The 23,062-nt window shown below is 35.0% G+C and overlaps 2 protein-coding genes across 2 annotated transcripts in view; one reads left to right on the plus strand and one right to left on the minus strand.

The window, feature by feature from the left end:
• Window positions 1-23,062, plus strand: part of LOC128233974 (uncharacterized) — an 80,484-nt gene that overhangs the window by 13,665 nt on the left and 43,757 nt on the right. The window lies entirely within an intron of this gene.
• Window positions 7,281-15,586, minus strand: LOC128233975 (phospholipase A and acyltransferase 3-like). Its single transcript, XM_052947885.1, has 5 exons — window positions 15,368-15,586; window positions 12,720-12,951; window positions 11,602-11,788; window positions 9,084-9,213; window positions 7,281-8,542 (listed from the first exon to the last, which is right to left on the minus strand). Exons 2-5 carry the CDS (start codon window positions 12,826-12,828, stop codon window positions 8,411-8,413), a joined length of 558 nt encoding a protein of 185 aa, XP_052803845.1. The 5' UTR covers window positions 12,829-12,951; window positions 15,368-15,586; the 3' UTR covers window positions 7,281-8,410.

The raw sequence follows: 23,062 nt of genomic DNA on the forward strand, positions 1-23,062 counted from the left end.
CCCATGGACATGATTCTACATTACCGCTTAAATACACCCATGGACATGATTCTACATTACCGCTTAAATACACCCATGGACATGATTCTAGATTACCGCTTAAATACACCCATGGACATGATTCTAGATTACTGCTTAAATACACCTATGGACATGATACTAGATTACCGCTTAAATACACCAATGGACATGATTCTAGATTACCGCTTAAATACACCAATGGACATGATTCTAGATTACTGCTTATATACACCCATGGACATGATACTAGATTACTGCTTAAATACACCCATGGACATGATACTAGATCCCATGGACCTGATACTTGACTGCCGCTTAAATACACCCATGGACAACATTCTCACTACTGCTTAAGTAAACCCATGGACATGATACTATATAACCGTTTAAATACACCCATGGACAACATTCTCACTACCGCTTAAATACACCCATTGACATGATATTAAATTATCGCTTATATACACCCATGGACATGATACTAGATTACCGCTTAAATACACCCATGGACAACATTCTTACTACCGCTTAAATACACCCATAGACATGCTACTAGATTACCGCTTAAATACACCCATGGACAACATTCTCACTACCGCTTAAATACACCCATGGACAACATTCTACATTACCGCTTAAATACACCCATGGACATGATTCTAGATTACCGCTTAAATACACCCATGGACATCATTCTACATAACCGCTTAAATACACCCAATGGACAACATTCTACATTACCGCTTACATTCACCCATGAACGACATTCTACATAACCGCTTAAATACACCCATGGACATGATTCTAGATTACCGCTTAAATACACCCATGGACAACATTCTACATTACCGCTTAAATACACCCATGGGCATGATTCAACATAGCTGCTTACATACAACAATGGACATGATTCAACATAACTGCTTACATACACCCACGGACATGACTCAACATGACTGATGACATACACACATGAACATGTCTCAACATTACTACTTAAATACACAATTGAACATGATTCAACATAACTGCTTTACAAAAACCCATGGACCTGTTGAAACATAACGGCTTACATACACCCATGGGCATGATTCAACATAGCTGCTTACATACAACTATGAACATGTTTCAACATAACTGCTTGCATACAGGTATGGACATGATCCAACATAACTGTTTACATACACACATGCACATTATTCAACATAACTGCTTACATACACCCATGGACATGATACAACATAACTGCACAAATACACAAATGAACATGAATCAACATATTAACTGCTTACATACACCCATGGATATTATTCAACATAACTGCTTACATACACCCATGGACATGGTTCAACATAACTGCTTACATACACCAATGGACATGGTTCAACATAACTGCTTACATACACACATGGACATGATTCGACATAACTTCTTGCATACACAAATGGACATGATTCAACATAACTGATCATATACACCCATCGACATGATTCATCATAACTGCTTACATACACCAATGGACAAGTTTTAAAATAACTGCTTACATACATCAATAGACATGATTCAACATAACTGCTTACATACACCCATGGACATGATTCAACTTAACTGCTTACATACACCCATTGACATGATTCTAAATAACTGCTTACACGTGTTTATACTCAGGAGGGTACACGTATTCCGAATCTGCAAGGGTTTAAGTGAGGTTTTGGAGCTTGATATGCAAGATGGCGGCGAAACCAAGACGAAATAGGATTTTTGGAACCTGTTTTCGCCTGGTAAGTGGTATTATGTATATATTTCAAAGATATCATGACGCGCATTCGGCTTTACACTTACCATGCCTCACTCGGCTTTTTATTTCATGCGTCTAGGTTACGGAAGAAAAAAGTTATTGAAGGAAAACCTTCGACCAGACTGTTGTTTACAAATGTGGGAAGCGAGAATTTGATACTTTTTAGGACGTTTAAGTTTCAAAACCACATATTCTTGCAATGGTTTCTGCTTTAACATTATTTAAATGTGGTATTTTAATTTCCTGACAATTCTTTTGCTCTACAAGAGCCTTCATGGTAATTTTATTTTGGTTTAACCACCTAAATGTGTGCTGAAAATAGTTCAACCACCTTTTGGCATCTGCACTGAAAGACACTTTTATAAATGAAAACAAACTTTGTGACAAATTAAACTTTTGACAAACGTTCCATAATAGTATGACACACTTTCCATTATATTAAACTATCACGAGTTGAATACTTTCTATAAAAATATTTTTAAAGCGATTTATTTGTCTTTTATTTACTGTCTAATTTTCTTTTTCTCACATTATAAGTACTTACAACCAACTGATAAAAATAGAAACTAAAAGAACCTATTACAACCTCTTACCATTACAGTGGATAGTTATTTTTATATTTGCTAATTCATAATGGTCACATCAGAAGAACCAGTAATAAAATGAAAATATTGTTTACTTTTAACACTCGAATTAACGTCATGCTTCTATTGATAGGGCCAATGATATGCCGAGATACAAAAATATATCTTCTCTGAGTTTAAAACTCTCTAAAAAACGGAAAACGGACAAGCCTTGTACCAGGCAATTCAATTTTAGAGTTACCGTCACGCCCCGAAAGAGTTTCAGTTTCACACCAAACAAAAGGGCGAAACGTCTTAAATACGATTTTTAGAGAGGCACACATTTTCATAAGTTGATGATCTGCATAGTTCCAAATTGTAATCATAACCTAACGGACATTTTTCATTCTTTCTAACGATTAAGACCATATTCTTTCTAGCGATCATTGATATCAGCACATACCAACAGAAGAGTTATAGACGGCAAGGTTAATATCAATAGCTATACACTTTTGATCGGACCAATTTGTTTTGTTCCTAGAGTCAAACTGACAAAGGAGAGCATGCATGTATAAAACGTTTGTTTTGTATATAACACGTGATAGTATAATATAATTGAAAGTTTGCCATAATATTATGGAACGTTTGTCACAAGTTTAATTTGTTACACAGTTTGTTTTCATTTATAAAAGTATCTTTCAGTGCAGATGCCAAAAGGTGGTTGAACTATTTTCAGCACACATTTAGGTGGTTAAACCAAAATAAAATTACCATGAAGGCTCTTGTAGAGCAAAAGAATTGTCAGGAAATTAAAATACCACATTTAAATAATGTTAAAGCAGAAACCATTGCAAAAATATGTGGTTTTGAAACTTAAACGTCCTAAAAAGTATCAAATTCTCGCTTCCCACATTTGTAAACAACAGTCTGGTCGAAGGTTTTCCTTCAATAACCTTTTTTTTTCCGTAACCTAGACGCATGAAATAAAAAGCCGAGTGAGGCATGGTAATTGTAAAGCCGAATGCGCGACATGATATCTTTGAAATATATACATAATACCACTTACCAGGTGAAAACAGGTTCCAAAAATCCTATTTCGTCATTGTTTCGCCGCCATCTTGCATATCAAGCTCCAAAACCTCACTTAAACCCTTGCAGATTCGGAATACGTGTACCCCCCTGATACCCATCGGCATGGTTCTACATTAATTTTAGAATACATCCATGGACATGATTCTACATCGTTGGTCAAACACAACCCATGTACATGATATGTGTTTGTTTATTCCAAAGACATTCATCCTTGTCATAAATGAACTGGGTTTTTGTTCGGTGTAGCTGTATTAGATAAGTTTAGAACTAAATGTTTGAATTGCACCAAAAATCGAAAATATTTCTTTTAACATAATTGTGTTCAGTAGTTTATTTTCAAACGATACCTCTAACCCTGTCACGTACCCCTCTTGCAAAAAAAATACAAAAAAAGACTGATCGGGCCACGATCGGCTCTATCCGCGGAATGTCAAATTTATTCTGACTTCATTGCACCGTTAGAAAGGTGTATGGATGCCGTTCGTTGACGGACTCAAAACAAGCCATTTCTGCCAAGGCAAAAACTATAGCGAAAACGCGCCTCTGTTGTCACGACTTATAACCACAGGCGTCTGGCTCATTGTTTGTCTAAAATGTTAATTAATATCATTTTGGGTACCTATAATGAGATAATTTTTCTTTCTTGTATATCAAAGGCATTAAACATCTTCAGATGTGTTGTTAATCTCATATATTTTGTACCCAAAATAATATTAATCAACATTTAAGTCAACATAATCATCAGCATACACACTTTTTACATGAAGCGAATGGTAGCTTCGGTTCCATAGTATAATCAACATAGATTCTTCACTTAGCGAATGGGGGATTCGGTTCATCATCATCATCATCATCATCATCATCATCATCATCATCATCATCATCATCATCGTTTCCATATCATCGTCAGCAAAGACACTTCACATGAGGTAAATGGGAGCCTCGCTTCCATATCATCATCAGCATACAGTATTGATATGACGTGAACAGGAGCAATTCATAGTCAGCATGCTTAATTGACATAACGCGAAAAGGAGCTTCGCTTCCAAATCATCGCCAAGCATACAATTTCGACATGGCGCGAATTGGAGCCTCGCTTGCATATCATCGTCAGCATACATACGCCACTTGAGGCAAATATGAGCTTCGCTTCCTTATCATCAACAACATACATAATTGACATGACGCGGATAGGAGCATCGCTTTCATATCATTGTCAGCATACATAAATCACTTGAGGCAAATGGGAGCTTCGCTTCCTTATCATTAACAGTATACATAATTGACATGACGCGTATAGGAGCCTCGCTTCCATATCATCATAAGCATACATAAACCACTTTAGGTAAATTGGAGCTTCGCTTCCTTATCATCAACAGCATACATAATTGACATGACGCATATAGGAGCCTCGCTTTCATATCATCATTAGCATGTGTACTTGATATGACGCGAATAGAAGCCTCGCTTTCAATTCATCGTCAACATACACTATTGACAAGAAACGCCAAATTGGAGCCTCGCTTCCATATCATCATCAGCATTCAATATTGATATAACACGAATGGTAGTTTTGCTTTACTGTCGTCACCAACATACAAAATTGACATGACCCGAATAGGAGCCATGATTTAACATCATAAATACCAGCATCTGTCGACTTCTTCATTCTCTCAGTGAGTAATCAAAAATAATATGAAACGAGTGGGAGTTTCTCCCTCATATCGTCCTCAACATACATACTTAGCATGATACAATTGGGAGCCTCCCTCCACCTGGTCACCTGTATGAAAATGTTGGATTAAACAACCATGTGTAATTATGTATTGATGAAATTGGTCAACTGAATGTTTAATTGACGAACATCGGCGTGTTAAAACCCAGTATCTAACAGGGGAGTGGAGTTACCAAATTAATCATGATATTAGTTCCGATATTAGTTCGGAAGTTTATTAAAGTTTCCGCCAGCAAATCAGAATCAAGACGAAATCACGCTCAAACTGTTTAATAAAGAAAACTAATAAAAATGGCAAATTAACAACAAGGGAGAGAACTATAAATCAGATTTTAATATACACAGGTTATGTTACACCATAAACTAATCACTATAGTTTCTGGCTCTCCTCAATACAACAATTTATATTCACTCAATGGTTGAGTTATAGGAAAATGGGCTGCCACCAAATGGATGAGCTAGATGTAATCACAGTACTAATACAACACACGAATGCTGACAAAACCCGTCAATAATAAGTTAATATTAAAGATATGCAAATGACAAGAGGAAAGCATTGTAAATCAGGATTAGTAAGCAAACGTTTTTCACAGTAACAATGAGTATTCAAAATACACGAACGTTCTAAACTTTCTGCAGCATAGTTGCATAGTTGTGTTTTATACTTTAACAAAGAGTCTGTTTGTTCAATAGAACCATTATATATATATATATATATATATATATATTTAAAAGAATGAAAAAATTTAACCTTTGCTAAATGAAACAACTCTTTTTTCATATTCTTTTTATATAAACTGGCAGGCAAAAATTGCTATGTTATATAACGACAATTAAACGACAATAATATTTTCCTCCATTTTACAGTCAACTGAACTTAAAATACATTTATTTTATACTACCAGCGTGTATAATTACAAATACAAGGATGAATAAAAAAACCCCATAAATATGGCTTTTTTTATTTGGAGATCCATATGAAAATCAATCGTTCAAGTCTGGCGCAGCCAGAAGAACTACCAAGTTTTATATAGTCCTACAGATAAATGATAATGTATATAATATTAATTTATATTATATCTGGCAAAGACCTACCTACCCTAAAGACAGAAGTTATATTTTTTAAGCTGTGCAATCAGATTCTACCAAATATCGTGTTCGAGGGCAACTTGTTGAACTTTGTTCAAAACCATAAACACTTAGGGCTTTGGTTTACAGCCAATGGAACATGGCACGAACATATAAGCCAAATTATTAAATCAGTCTCTAAAGTGCTTGGGACAATGAGGTTGTTAAAATATAAACTTGGTAGAAAAACGCTTAATCAAATATACATCTCGTTTATGCGCCCTTTGCTGGAATATTCATTTTTAGTTTGGGATAATTGTGCCGTCTATGAGAAGGAATGTTTAGAAAAAATGCAATACGAAGCGGCTAGAGTAGTAACTGGGTTAACCCGATCAGTTTCTAATCATAGACTTTTAATTGAAATTGGTTGGATTCCACTAAGTGAGCGCAGGGAAATGCAAAAGTTAATTTTCATGTATCGTCAAAAGTTCGGTAGCTTGCCACAGTATCTTCGCGAACAAATACCACAGACAATTGAACAAACAACCAATTATCCGCTTCAAAACAGACACAATTATGTCACCATACCTAGACGTTTAAGTATTTACTCGAAATCACCAATCCCATCTTCCATAGATTTGTGGAACCGGCTTGATGTTCACCATCGTAACAGTAACACGCTTAACGAATTTAATGCACGTTTAAAAGATACATACAAAGGCTCAGTTGTTCCGAAATATTATCTTGTCGGGGACAGAATTTCAAATATACACCATACAAGAATCCGAAATGCTTGTAGCAACCTTAATGCACATCTCCACATAAACTTTCTTGGTGATACTCCTATTTGTGACTGTGGACACGGCACAGAAGATGCAGAACATTATTTCTTTAAATGTAGTAGATACGGTGAAGAACGCGTGTTATTTTGTCGAAATACTCGAATATTTCATCCTTTAAGTACATCTAAATTATTATTTGGGATAGAAGAAAACACAGTCGATGAAAATAGTGTGCTTTTTATTGAAGTTCTAAAGTACATAAAATTAACGAAACGTTTCTTTTGATATCACCCTAAATCACGATATAAACTGTCTGGGATGTTATTACATTGTATTTTCTTTTGGTGGCAACCAATTCTTTTCTTCTTTTTTCTAAAGTAATTAACGTTAACTCTTTTTTCTAGTTACGTTTAATCATAGATTTAAACGACATTGACGCTATATTGACGCCTGGGAAGGGCTGAAACTAATGTTGTAATAACTTGTAGCTCAACCCATTTGTTCTTTTTGTTTTATTTGATTGTAAATGTACATGTAAATTGTATGCAAAATAATTCTTTACAAAAGAGCAATAAAATATGATTAAACTAACCTTTAACAATACGCATGTTTAAAGGCGCACACTGTATGTTGAAGCAAACTATTTCAATGGATTATCCTGTTTAACGTATTTGACTTTATACTGATCAAAGCAAATAAAGCATAAAATTTAGATTCAAATAAAAAAGATATTAGCAGTATTAGCTCTTTTTACAGGGAAAGTTGTAGCTATGTAGCAAATAATTCAAAACATGCATTTATAAAGGCTTATATTTTTTATTTATACCCAAATCATATACTTTTTTAGTTTTTATCATTGAAGTATAATGAGTTTAACATGATAATGCATTAAAATAAAAACAACAATTTTTGCATGAACCTGTAACGTGCGCATTTAACGGTCAATAAACTACACAGACAACACAACTCATATGATTAAATTCATATATAATGTAAAAAGTATCAACTAACAATATATTGTATGTATTACACACATTATTCCGGTATATTTTATTAATAAGTTAAAGGCATTCATTCACAGACTACATGTGTTGCAGCATGGTTTCAAAATTACTTTGTTCAAAATTGAGTCATTTTGATGAATGTGGAACAGCATTACGTCCACAAAGACTTATTTGAACAATTCTTGCGTTCAGTTAGGTTTCAAACAAGTGTTTGTTATCAAGAGACACACGAAAACAAAGAGCACATATTCTAAAAAAAATAAGTTTTTTTTTATAAAATGTTTATTTTTGTCGATATTTATCCGTAAGAACTCTAACAAATATCGCAGTTCTTGAGCTCAAAGCTATCACTGATACGCAGATGCTTTCTTTTTCTTTTCTTTTTCATCTTCTTCACCAGAGCCGAGGAGTTTTGGTAGAACATAGCTGGCCACAGCAGCCAAGGCAACGCCCACACTGACCATAAGGAAATTATCCACCTGCAACAAACATCAACAAGGCTTCCGTGTGAAATATACTCGTGGTAACATGTTGCCACAACTTAGTAACTTGAGGCCACAACTTATTAATTCGTGGATACATGCTGAATGTTGTTCTGTTACAAGAGTTCCACAAATCGAACGCAAACGCTCGTTTGTTTTCTCTTAGTCAAACAATGGGCATTACTTGACATTTATTAAAGCCAGAGTAGCAGGGCTTGCTTAACATTTGCATACTGTCTCTTGCGACATGTGTAATACATTTCATTCAAATATCTTGAACAGTTTTTGAGTTATGGCCAGGTTTTTGCACATTGAGGCCAACGCCGACGCCGACACTAAGACCACGACAATACCTCGACCCTTTTCTTTGAAAAACAAATGAGCTAAAAACGGTCACAAACAAAAGTTCATCATTAGGTAAAAACATTCCTCTGATCATTAAGCCGTGTGTTTCGTTGTTTATTGATCCAATGTTAAATTTGTACTGATACGCATTGTGAAAGGACGCTAGTCCTTGGGGCTTGTTCATTAGTTTTACCTGGTCACTTTTCGACTTGCCGTATCTGCAAAATTTTGCGAAATGTTCACAATTTGCCCACATCACATTGTAATCGATCTCCCCAATCATCTCCATAGCTTTTTCCACAATGTCCTTTCCATCACGAGGGCTGAAATGGCAGTGAGGATGGGTGAATTGACATTGCGTTTGTTTATTTGAGTTTTTCATGGTATGCCTGCGCCCATTGGCTGCCTTATGGCTTGACCACGCCGTGGCGCCATCACGACTTAAATTGTGTTTAAATGCCATTAGTGATACTGGAAAAAAGAAACAGCAATTCGCAGTCAAAGCTAGACACAGGAAGACTTGATGAAACATAGTGCGATACAAGAGAACCGGGTGCGATACCCTAGCTCTTTGCGAAGAGACCTCTTGGTTCTTTTACATGCTTGGTTTAAGCACCGATACACGGGATACAACTTTCCTGGGTTGAACCAGAACTGAGTACACAGCTTTTCCAACATTACCCTTTAAATGCCAAGCGCCAGGCAAGGGAACTACTTGTACCAACTTGTAACGTCTTTTGGTATGATGCGGCCAGGGATCGAACCCACGACCTCCCGCTCCGTAGGCAGTGGCCTTAACCACTAGGTCACGGAGACGGTAAACATTAAAACTCGAAAAGTTATTTATAGTTCCTCTGCCCACAAAACGAGTTATTGAAATTATACCCGAGCTTTTCATCGTGATGGTAGTTGGTGACATAACTGTTTGTACCATATATTCAAGGACAACGTTAAATAACTAGATTGGTATAAGTGAGTAGCGTTTAGGTTTCTGCTTGCTAGTTACTGAACAGTTATGCTCCGCCTACTTGTAACCATTCCGATATTGAAGCTAATGTATAGACAATAACAAAGGAAACACTCTTAAACATGGTACAACCAAAAATAAGCCGTCTCTCGGTAATATAGGAGTCTGGTTTACAAAATAACTAAATGAAATAATGTCCATTGGTAATTTTGTTTCGTGTGTAACATCACTTTTTATAATATTTCCATTGGTTTGAAGGTTATAAAATCTTAAATTTAGGCTGCTCGGCACCATTTCAATTATCAGTAGCACAAACGTACATAGGACATTTTTATACACATTTGAATTATTTAACATATATTTAACGCTATTTCAAGACAATGAAAATAATTATAAAAAATAAGATCTAAATAAAAATTCATGTAAAAGTTAGTACCATTAACATCTTTTATAAATCTACTAAAGTATTAGTCGCCTGTCCGGAGGGCCCGTATTTTTTCCAATAAAGGTCATAATGACCTTGAACTCTGACTCCAAAATTAATACAGGTCATCTACTGACTATGACCTACGTACATATCAAGCAAAGGGCCACAACTCTGTGATAAAGCATTAATAAAAATGTTGCAATTTAAACATATCTTATACGGATGACGATGCCTAGTTTCATATTTGTAAAAGGTCATGCAATGAAGCTTCCAGTAGTTTCATTTAATTTGGCCTGGAAGTTTCAGAGGGGATGCTTTTAAAGCAAAACAGGAAGTTAGTCAGATTGTTGTTGTTGTTGATCAAAGGCGACCCCTTGTTGTACTTTTGTAGAAGGTTACCCAAGGAAGCTTTCTGTAAAGTTTCATTGAATTTGGACTGGTAGTTTTAGAGATGTTTTTTAGAGCAAAACAGGATGTTGGCCATTTTGTTGTTGTTGTTATTGCTGTTGTTGTAGAACAATTGTGACCTTTTGTTGTATTTTTGTAGAGGGTCACCCAAGAAAGCTTCCTGTAAAGTTTCCTTGAATTTGAAGTGGTTGTTTCAGAGATGTTTTTTCAAAAGCAAAACAGGAAGTCAGCCATTTTGTTGTTGCTGCTGTTGTTGTTGTTGTTGATAAATAGTGACCCCTTGTTGTATTTTGTAGTGGGTGACCCAAGGAAGCTTCCTTTAAAGTTTAATTAAATTTGGCCCGGTAGTTTCAGAGATGTTTTTTAAAGCAAAACAGGAAGTCAGCCATTTTGTTGTTGTTGTTGTTAATCAAATGTGACACCTTGCTGTATTTTTGTAAAGGGACAGTCACATCCAAGGAAACTTCCTGAATTGAATTTGGCCAGGTAGTTTCAGAGGAGATGTTTTTTAAGCAATTGTTGAGGGACGGACGGACTGACGGACGACGGACAAAGACCGATCACAATAGCTCACCGTGAGCACTTCGTGCTCTGGTGAGCTAAAAATTCATATTGATACGTACGTTGGCACAGAGGTGACATGTGTATCTTTTAATTTGTCTCGTGCGCACGAGATACTATGCTGTACGTACGAGATACTATGCCGTACGCACGAGAGAATACTGCGCACGACATAATTGGTCAATTAGAACAACCCTTACATACATAAATGTTAAAGTGTATTCTGAATGGCTAAATATGTCGTGCACACAACTTAATTATCTCGTGTGCATAACTTCATTATCGTGCGCAAATAAATAAAAACATACATATGTCACCTCTGTGCCACCGTAGATATGATTTACTTACGTCATCTTTTGATCCCTTTTATTATTTTTATACGCTTTCGAGTCAAGGATAACATCCCAGAAGTCATCATCTCTCACAAACGCTTTGTTAAAACGCCTCCCGCATATTGTAAAAATATTTCCGGAATTAAGATTCGCGTTTAAGCCATAATTTTCGTCACCAGCCAAGTGAATAACTCGACCTTTGCCTGTAACATAAAGAATTCAACTCATTAAAATAAGAATGAGAGTGTAATTATTTTGTTATATATGAACAACTTTTAAACAATGATGGACACTTATAGGGTTTAAGCCAAGTTTTAAAAAATACAGGGTGCTAAAAAGGGACATATGATAAGGAACAAATAGACAAATTAAATCGGGCAGTGAATAATTAAAGCATTATGAATTTCACAGAAAATGTTAGAAATTGTGCTATTTGGAAGTAATATTAGGTTTCAACTACTAATTTGTTTGTTTGTTTGAGTCCATAACCACATTTCAAGTTTGGGCCGAGACAAAAGAAATACTTGATAATCTTAAGCATTTAATTCTTTGAAGGCAGGAGAATGCACATTCTGATCTCCATGAGGACAGAAGAGTGCTTTAAAAAAGAGACAGGTTGAAGCACCCCTCTTTAACCCTCTAGCTATAACTCTTAATGTACATCATATAAATATGTATAATTATGTTTAAAATATTTAATATCTACGATAAACAACTGTACGGTGCCTGTTTAAAATTAGCAGCAATTGGAAAACCAATATTTAGAGAAAAGTTGTTAAACAATTATTGATTTTGTTTTCAAAAGTACGAATAAACAATCACAAACAGCACATAAAATAAACGTTTCTATATAAAAAAGTATTTAAGCAAGGTGTGATGTTAGATGATGTTGTTAGAAAACTAAGAACCGTGATTTTATAATAATTGCTCCTACCATCTACAAAACCAAAATCTCCTTACATATAAAGCTCTAAACTTCAGTCGAGGCCCCAATAACGTAGGTTATGAGAAATATTATTACGTCAAGCCTATGTTTACTTTTAAAAATAATTCATTTTGACTAACCAAATGTCTGTGCTTGATAGGTGCCTTCATTTATATCCAATGATTTTGCCTAAATATAATTTAACCTACCTTTATAAACTGCCCAGTGGGAATACATCCCTCGATCAAACTCCACTAAATCTCCAGGTTGCAGCTCCTCCAATGTGGTTGCATTATGCTTTCGAAATGCTACAGCCATTTCTGGGTTTTTTTCACGAGTCTTGTGTTTTGCTGTCAATGAGCTCTTGGTTCATTCGTTACAATCCGTAAACTATCCAGGCTGCAAAGGTAAGCATCCAGGCTGCAAATGTTAGACACCAGGCTGAAAAAGTAAGCAAACAGGCTGAAGAGGAAATCATCAAGGCTGCAAAGGTAAACAAACAAACTTAAAAGGTAAACAACCAGACTAAAAAGCAACCAGGCTGAAAAGGTAAGCCACCAGGCTGAAAAAGAAATCATCTAGGCTGACAAGGAACTGGAAAGGTATGCAACCAGACTGAAAAGGGTCAGCAACCAGGCTGAAAATGTAAGCAGCCCGGCCGAAAAAGAAAATATCTAGGCTGACATGGCGATGTAAAGGTATGCAACCAAACTGAAAAGGCAAGCAACAAGGACGAAAAGGTTAGTAACCAGGCTGAAAATGAGCTGAAAAGGTTAGCAAACTTGGCTGAAAATGTAAGAAGTCAGGCTGAAAAGGTGCTGAAAATGGTAAGCAACCAGGCTAAAAAGGTACACAACCAGGCTGAAAAGGTGCTGAAAATGTAAGCAACCAGGCTGAAAAGGTACGCAACCAGGCTGACAAGGTAAACCACTAGGTTAAAAAAGGTTTACCACCATGCTGAAAATGTGTTGAAAAGTTTAGCAACCATGGCTGAAAAGGTAAATAACCATGGCTGAAAAGGTGCTGAAAATGTAAGCAACCAGGCTGAAAAGGTAAGAAACCAGGCTGAAAAGGAAAGAAACCAGACTGCAAATGTAAGCAACCAGGCTAAAAAGGAAAGCAACCAGGTTGAAAAAAGGTAAACAACCTGGATGAAAAGGTAAGCAACCAGGCTGAAACGGCGTTGAAAGGGTGAGCAACCATGCAAAATGTAAACAACAAGGCTGAAAAGGTAAGCAACCAGGTTGGAAAAGGAAAGCAACCAGGCTGGAAAAGGAAAGCAACATGGCTGAAAAAGGTATGCAACCAGGCTGAAAAGAAAAGCAACCATGCTGCAAAGGTAATCAACCAGGCTCTAAAGGAACGCAACCTGACTGAAAAGGTAAGCAACCTTGCTGAAAAGCTGCTTCAAAGGTAAGCAACCAGGCTAAAAATATAAGCAACCAGGCTGAAAAGGTAAGCAACCAGACTGATAAACGAAAGCAACCATGCTGAAACAGGAATGCAACCAGGCTGAAAAAGATAAGCAACCAGGCTAAAAAGGGTATGCAGCCAGGCTGAAAAGCTAAGCAACTTCAATTTTTGTTACTGAAGTTTTAATATTAATGGTTTAGATATTATATTTTATATCTGTGTTGTTTTCTAAGTTCATGTTTATATAGCTTTTCAGTTTTTATTGTAATTTAGCAATTAAAGCACAGCAGAACAAAGGTAAAATGTCTGCTTGTTGTTTTATCATTTGTTTAGCTTTTACATTTTCAATTGAGATAATTTTTCAAGTCTTTATGCAAACTTATGTATTTTGTGTATCAGTATTCTATTAGTGCTTTATATATACTTGATGAAAGTTTAGCAGGGTAGTATACCATAATCATACTAACTGTAACAATGTTATTGTTTTAGAAAAAAAGCATTTTTTTAAACAACGCATTCAAGTTATTCATTTTTACCATGGGACTCTATTGTAGCACCAATAATGCGCGTTTTGGGAACTTTTTTAACATTTAGATATTCATTTTTTTCCCTAAGCGCCACAAGTCGACTGATTCATACCAATGTAAAATATATTCTTCAACTGTTACTCCACAAACTTAACACTTCAATGATAAATAAAAACACAAAGTTACACATTCATTGCTTTGAGCAAATACCTTTCTCTTATTACATTTAAGTGTTTCATTAAACACTAATTTAGGTTGACTTCTGTCAACAAGCATTGCCATTTTTTTTAACTATCTAGCAGGTGCCCATTACCTTCCGATCAATATACTTAGTGCTGGGATCTGTCATTCTTGGCTAGGAAAACAACAAGTGGGATATGGAAGCGAAGAGTCCCAAATAAAAATTGTCAAAGTCTTTGAAGTGGCTGTTAATATGGACTGACAGGACTAGGTCTTATTGGTTGCAATAGTTAAATACCAAAAGCTGGTGTGATTTTACAAAGAGCACAAATCATGACATTGCATTCCCCCTGGTTCCACAGTGAAACAATAACATTGTGTTCAAGATGTTAGACACTCCATCCGCACCTTCAGTGCTTTGATTACAGTATTCTGTACGAGCCAAGTGTGCAAATAGTAGTGATTAAAAGGATTGTATAATTCTGAACAATCACTTTAGATTGTAACACTGTTTATTGTCGCAAAGAAAAATTTATATCATTATCAATTACCTTCGAGTAGCTGCAATTATCTAATTACCCAAATTCAGTAATTGGAAATCATGGATCTAGTATGATTCAACTGGCAAACATTTACTTAATATATAACTGTACATAAGTACCAAAAACTTTAAAAAAAATCAACAACAACATTTAAATGTCTATGTTAAAATATAAAACATAAACAATATGTTTTACCTATTCAACTTTCGGTTTCATTTGTTGACGGTAAGCGCTGTTTACCAAATAGTATTTTTAATAGATGTCGTTCAGTTACTACAGATCGAAAGCAATGAAAAATGAGCTAATATTTATAAAAATAATGAATTTAAAGATTAAATGTTACCACAAATCGTTTATTATCACATTAATTTTCAATTTCACCAATTATACAGCCATCAATTTGACAGGAACAGCAAAAATGGACGACCTAATCACACTGTCCGAATTAGTGTCAACTTGCAAGTGCTAAGCGAAGTGGAGCAGAATTTAAACCCAAACTGAGAGGTTTTTGTGCATTTATTATATATACTTAAAACATATATTGACATATATTATCTTATTCTTAGATAAAATGTAATATTTACTACCGGAAACAGTGAGACTACTGTATTTCGAACATTAAATAATATTAGTTTCAGTCTCATAAGATATGGGGGCTCATATGTAGATTTTTAGACAGTTATGTCTGACGGTTATGTCCTGGGGTCTGGAAAACAGTCTCACAAGAAATTATATTGGGGGCCAATATGCAGATTTCTAGACAGTTACGCTCTGGAGTCTGGAAAACAGTCTCACAAGATATTTGGGGCTCATGTGCAGATTTATTGACAGTTACGTTTTGGAGTCTGGAAAACAGTCTCACAAGATATGGTAACAGTTACGTTTTGGAGTCTGGAAAACAGTCTCACAAGAAATGGGGGCCAATATGCAGATTTATAGACAGTTACGTTCTGGAGTCTGGAAAACAGTCTCACAAGATATTATGGGGGCCAATATGCAGATTTATAGACAGTTACTCTCTGGGGTATGGAAAACAGTCTCACAAGAAATTGGGGGCCAATATGCAGATTTTTAGACAGTTACGTTCTGGAGTCTGGAAAACAGTCTCATAAGATATTTTGGTGGTCATATGCAGATTTATAGACAGTTATGTTCTGGAGTCTGGAAAACAGTCTCACAAGAAATTGGGGCCAATATGCAGATTTTTAGACAGTTACGTTCTGGGGTCTGGAAAACAGTCTCATAAGATATTTGGGTGGTCATATGCAGATTTATAGACAGTTATGTTCTGGAGTCTGGAAAACAGTCTCACAAGAAATTTGGGCCAATATGCAGATTTATAGACAGTTACTTTCTGGAGTCTGGAAAACTGTCTCGTGAGATATGGGGGCTCATGTGCAGATTTTTAGACAGTTACGTTCTGGAGTCTGGAAAACAGTCTCATAAGATATGGGTGCTCATATGCAGATTTATAGACAGTTACGTTCTGGAGTCTGGAAAACAGTCTCATAAGATATGGGTGCTCATATGCAGATTTATAGACAGTTACGTTCTGGGGTCTGGAAAACAGTCTCACAAGAAATTTGGGCCAATATGCAGATTTAGAGACAGTTACGTTCTGGGGTCTGGAAAACAGTCTCACAAGAAATTTGGGCCAATATGCAGATTTATAGACAGTTACGTTCTGGGGTCTGGAAAACAGTCTCACAAGAAATTGGGGCCAATATGCAGATTTATAGACAATTACGTTCTGGGGTCTGGAAAACAGTCTCATATGATATTGGGGCTCATATGCAGATTTTTAGACAGTTCATTAAATGGAGTCTAGAAAACAGTTTTATAAGATATTGGGTGCTCATATGCAGATTTTTAGACAATCTTGAAAAAAGCAGCATTATAATAAGGATATAGGGTTTGGAATGCAAATTTTCAAGATCCGGTTGTTGTTAGTTTTAGGTGGATTTTTAATATGTAGTCAGAATCAGTCAGATAGGTGAAAATGGACTGTGAGACAAATAGAAAAGCTCATTGTAATATTTTGTCTGATTTTTTAAAGCAGGGAATGGGGTGTTTGTGGTGAGTAGTGAAAATATTGCCAATCAATTGGTAGTTTGGAAGTGGTAACCAGCTGAAGTACCGAAAATAGATGATTTTTTTTGTAAATTTCATTGAATATTGTCCTACATACATATTTTCAGAAATACCTGAATGAGACAATGCAATGCTCAACGGATAGATTGGACTGATGGAGGAGCTTATCAATTGGATCATGTATGTTTTGAAGATCTTTAAATAATATATGACAGAAATATTGTTGACATTGATGCTTTAGTTGTTGTGAAGCACCAACATATATTGTTTATGGGTTTTACTGAGATAAGGGTTAGGGTTTCTTTGTAAGGTATTTTAGAAATAAAGCCCTTGAAAACATCAGGCCTCTTTTTATAATACTTATGTAGATCTTAAGTCATATTCTTACTAAGGCAATTTTCCTATTTTTTATTTCTAACTGTTCATAGGACATCATAGGTTGGTTATTTCTGAAATATATTTATTGGCTTAATTAAAATACATGATTTCATGTTTATTTTTTTTCATAATTTTCTTTTTAATTTGAGTATTGAAATACTCTGGGGACAGATAGGATCATTTTACCAGATTTTAGGTGGATATGTTAAGTACAATATCTTAAGTATACGAAATGTTGCGCACAGTTTATACCAAACAGGGGAGAAAAGCATCGATAGTTGCAATGGTCTTGAATACACTGGGATGTTATAAACTGTACCACCAGATTGTTTTGTAGTTCTCTAAATATTGTACACGGGTGGCCGATAAATACCAATTTTAAAGTATGTTCATGAGCTAAGGTGAACAAATATGTCTCATATTATTTTGTAATGAACTGTATCATGTAAATTAACTCCGATTCTTTATTGGACAGTATATACCGGTAATCATCAAATGCAAATTTTTTGTCTTTTATTTTCAGTACAACATGTTCTTGCTCCAGTTTCCCACAAGACAATGCGACAATACTGTGGATGGATATGTGACATTAGTTTCACATGCAAGCCAGCTCAAATTTCTATTCAATCCAGGACATAGTTCTTAACATATGTTTTTGTCCTAAATGTGTGTTTTTTTGTCTTAAATGTAAAACAGTTTGTTGAATTGAAAATTTGTGCTGAGGAGAGTGATGACATGTACATATATTAACAAATAAACACAAACAAAACTAGTATGTTTTTTACTTTTATAAAATTATAACCTTGATATGGGACCATGTATAAATTTACAAATAAAAAAATCAAAGAGTTAAAGACCTTATAAAAGAAAGTATTCTGTCAGTGTTGAAACTAAATTTGCATCAAAAACTTGCTGTACAAAATAGAGCTTATATAAAAAAGCGGATGCAGCACCAATGTAACATTTATACTGAATAAAAAGATAAATAAAAACTAGAAAATAAGTGCAAGCACTACAATGGTTAAATGTTATAAAAGTTTGATAATTTATATTTTTCACTTATAAATGCATCTGATCAATATTCTTCCATGTTTATAAAAGTTAGGTCTATAAATAACCCTTCTATCTATAGTAGTGAGTTGATTGGCAAGCTTCCACATAATGTATTTAAGCAAGGCAAGAGGTAATGTCAAAATACAAACAAGGTCATTAACATGAAAATAGCAAATTTTATGTAATTGTAGTTACCATACATATTGATGACCTTAATGACAGTGAATAGTGATGTCATACCACTTAATTACAGAACAGCATGAACTCCTTTAACGAAACACTTGTATGAAGTAGTAAGGTGTGAAAGGAATATCAATAGGCCCATCAGAGGAGCAAGTCATTTTTCGTTTGTCTCAGTATCAGATTATCCTTGTTCGCTAGTCTTCCAACGCATGATGATTGCATCTCCTAGAAGAAAAGTACAAATATGTTAATTTATATTTGTGAACTTTTTAATATTAAGTAACGACTCTTTTACTTCAGGATTGAATGACAAAAGGATAACACATAGTAATAGGACATCACCAGTCTAACAATCATGCAAACAGAATATGTAACATAAAAGTATCAAGCAGCATGTTTGAGCTATGTGCTACACTATACGCTGCTTTGTTTTAGAAATGAATCCAACAATGATTTAATATGTGCCCGTTAAAAGCAATTAAAAAGTCAAACCAGAAGAACTGCAGTGTAACAAAACATGGTTTTCAATGATTGACAGAAGAACTTCAGCCTTTCTGATGACATTCAGTTTTCTGTTTTATTCTATTATTAGTATAAGTTACAGTGACCTTGATCCCTTCTAGGGGCCAAAATTCAACCCAATGAAAGGTCTTACTTTATGCAAAGTAAAGTCACAATATGTCAAATCAAACTAATATTATTCAATATCTAAGGTGCGTTTGAAACTGTCCTCCATCAGCCCATCCAAACAAGAAAGCACATCATTCTGATAACCTGGTTTCACTTTGTGAAAACCTGCTTAAAATTTCACCAAGAGCTGCCTAAAAGACAGCGTGCTCGACTATTCCGCCGCTTTTCAGTGTAAGGATTGAAAAGTTTTGGCAAAACATGGATCACTGTAAACTGAGATAAGATTTCACTGCAAGGGCCATTATTTGCAAAATACAGTTATCTAACTTGGATATTCAAGTAGGTCGGATGGTTGAGTACCATTGTATAAAGTCTTAATGCAATAGATCAAGTAGTTGCTGAGAAATTAACCAATGTGTGCTTACATGCAAAAGCTTAACCAGAATTTCTAAGTCAAATAATCAAGGCCCATTATTTGCATTAAATGTAAACTAGAGTTATCTAACTTCATTTATTTAGTAGGTTAGATAGTTGGGAAAACATATATTAAGTTTCAATGCAATACATGATGTATTTACTGAGATATTGACTTAAAGTTGCTTACATGCAAAACCTTAACCAAGGTGTGACGCCGACACCGATTCTGACGCTTGGGTGAGTAGTATAGCTCTCCATATTCTTTGAATAGTCGAGCTAAAAATGTGCCTGTCAAAATGCCAACTTGCCCTAAGTCTCGAACTGGACACTGGGGCGAGTATAAAGATTCTTCATTCTTTGAATATCTAATGAGGTATGAAATATTTTGTGTTGAATTACCTCTCAAATGACCTATTTATGCAAAACTTTAATTGAAATAATATTCGCTGCATTAAATTAGACATACTCAGGCATCGCTGCTTCAATTCAGCTCCGGGAGCAGTCCAGTCCTCAGTTGAGGATAAGTCTTTATTTGCACTGTGATATGAACATCTGAATAACTGAAATGCACATGAAAATCATGGTTTCACAGCATTGTGATAACAAAAAAATCATAGGGCTTTATGATTTCATTTTTGTAATATATATAATTTTTCAAACATGGATTGATGCCTTAGAATTGTTTTTTGTATTAAATAGATAATTTCTCTAGATTACAGAACTTGTTATATTATACCTTAAGCATGATGGCAATCATTGCCTCCTTCCACAAGACATCTCTGGCATATCTTTCTGCCAAGCTGAAGAATTAAAGTGACTATACAGTGAAATGAATGAACAAAAAGAACTTTAGTGATTGTATAATTTATTAAAAGAAATCCTTACAAGCTGGTATATTTAGCAAGTGTGCATTTTATTCTGCACTTTTTATACATATCAACATCATACATTCATGAATAAGTTGCGATTGTAGTTGGCTTTTTGTTAGTTGATTACCGTTAAGAAATAGCCACATTGGAAACAATATAATGATTATGCTTACGAAGAATCTTTTTTCCAGGCAGACTTCAACTTGGCATTTGACAGGCCTATCAACCGACTTAAACCGGAATATATCCTAAAAAAATATATATAAATTCAAATCAAAAGAAAATTTAGTCATTGAATATCCATTAATAATTATTTTTACATCTAAAATTTAATGAAAACACTATAAGCCCATGGATTTTAACTTGCCCTAAGGCCACAACAAATTGATAATTTTTTCGTCGGATTTGCCGCACCTAAAATTCGAAAAAACGAAAAAAAAAACTTTTTTTTTGCGCCCGCACTTACTATTTGGCCGCGCATATTATTTAATTTTTTTTACTTCTGAATTTCCTCTATTTTCTGAAGTTTTTTTACTTAAAATTTGAACCTGCAACGTGGACTTCGCCTTTTTTTGAAGGTATTTCCATGCTTTACATTCTCCGCGAGCAAACTTTCCTCGTGTCAGGACAAAATCAGGTCCGGGTTACCGCAAAACAGCCGATATTTGTTGACAGTCTTTTTTGTCGGGAATATTTTGCAGGACGCACCGTTGTTATCTATTTCCGGTATTAATTTGCAGGATACTTTCAGTTTTCGTTAATGTAAAATACACATTTTTAATTGAAAATCAGTGTCATAGTCAATGGTTTATAGTCTTCAGTAAACAACAACAGTTTCACAGCGTCAAAGGCAATAATTATTTATGTTTGTTTTAAGTAATTCATTGTTTTGTACTCAAAATTTAGTGTTAAATAATAACTAAATCAGATTTTGAGTGCAAAACTTATATTAAAATACACGTACACTCGACTTACAACAAATGAACATGTTTTCGTGAGTTATTTTTTAAATTCTAAAATGCATTTCTCAGTTTTATACTCGTAATTGATAAAAATAGAAGGACTTGTAAATGTTTCAGAAACAGTCTATATTTATGCACCATTCAATTGTAACCATGCCCCCCCGCCCCAGGACCGGGGGTATACCGGAGATAGCCGGTGAAATGGGCCGTGTTTTCACCTTCCAGGTGGCCCTGCAGTGCCGTTGGTTTTACCCGGGGTTGGCTGGACCGAAAGTCAAAGTCCCCGCTATTCCCCGGACCTTGGGGGTCGTGGTTACAATTGACTAGTGCATTACACATATATGTACAGTATAAAAATAACATCAGTAAAATCAGAAAATAAAACCTTTTATAAGTAAAATGACTTATTTAATTTTCTCAATTCTTTGTTCTTATCCACATGTTTTCTTTGATCGATTTGTAGTAAAGTGGCCTGTTATTAAAGTGGCCTGTTTCTTACGGGCATTGAAGCTATGGAGGGTGTCATGATTTTTTTTTTCAAGGCACGGACCTATAAACCATTGGTTCGTGGTAAAGGCGAGGTCTTGAAAGGGAAACATCTTTATTCCACCACCTGCTCTAATATAATGACCGGTGCCACATTTGCAGATTTGTTTAATACTGCTTCAATTGTGTTGTCCCGCAATTTAATCGGCAGTGTCTTAAGTAATAGTAAAGCACTGGATCTTATTGCCATTTGTTATATATTGAGACAGATTTTCATGTGATACAATCAAAACCTTTTCATTTATATTTAAACTAAGAACCTATGTGTGCAATTAAAAAGCATTTCTTGACATATTGCATGATAAATTTAGTAAGAAATAAACTTTTTAATTTTTATTTTATTTTTTGCCTTGCGCTCGCCTCTGAATTGCCTTAAATTTAAAAAAAAGTATTTTAATTTTTTTTTTCGCTCGCTCGCTCCTACTTTTTTTGGGCAAAATCTGTAGAACAAATGATCAATTTGTTGTGGCCTAAAACATCGTTCTGAGATTAAGTCATTGACTCTATTTACTAGGCTATACTCCTTATGGGATGACATAATTGCAATTACAGATGTTTGTATAGCAGTGCAATAATTTGAATTACCATTCCAAATAGACTTCAAAGTTTACAAGCATTATCAGTTTAACCCAATTTTAGCGAAATTGAATGTAAAATTTATGTTAACTTTGTTCTACATTCAGTACAACCACACTATTACTCCAATCAGTATAGACAACCTGATGTCAATATTTCTGAAATGTGGTGTGATGCAATAATCT

Source organism: Mya arenaria, chromosome 5 (genome assembly GCF_026914265.1).
Source record: "Mya arenaria isolate MELC-2E11 chromosome 5, ASM2691426v1".
Taxonomy (NCBI): domain Eukaryota; kingdom Metazoa; phylum Mollusca; class Bivalvia; order Myida; family Myidae; genus Mya; species Mya arenaria.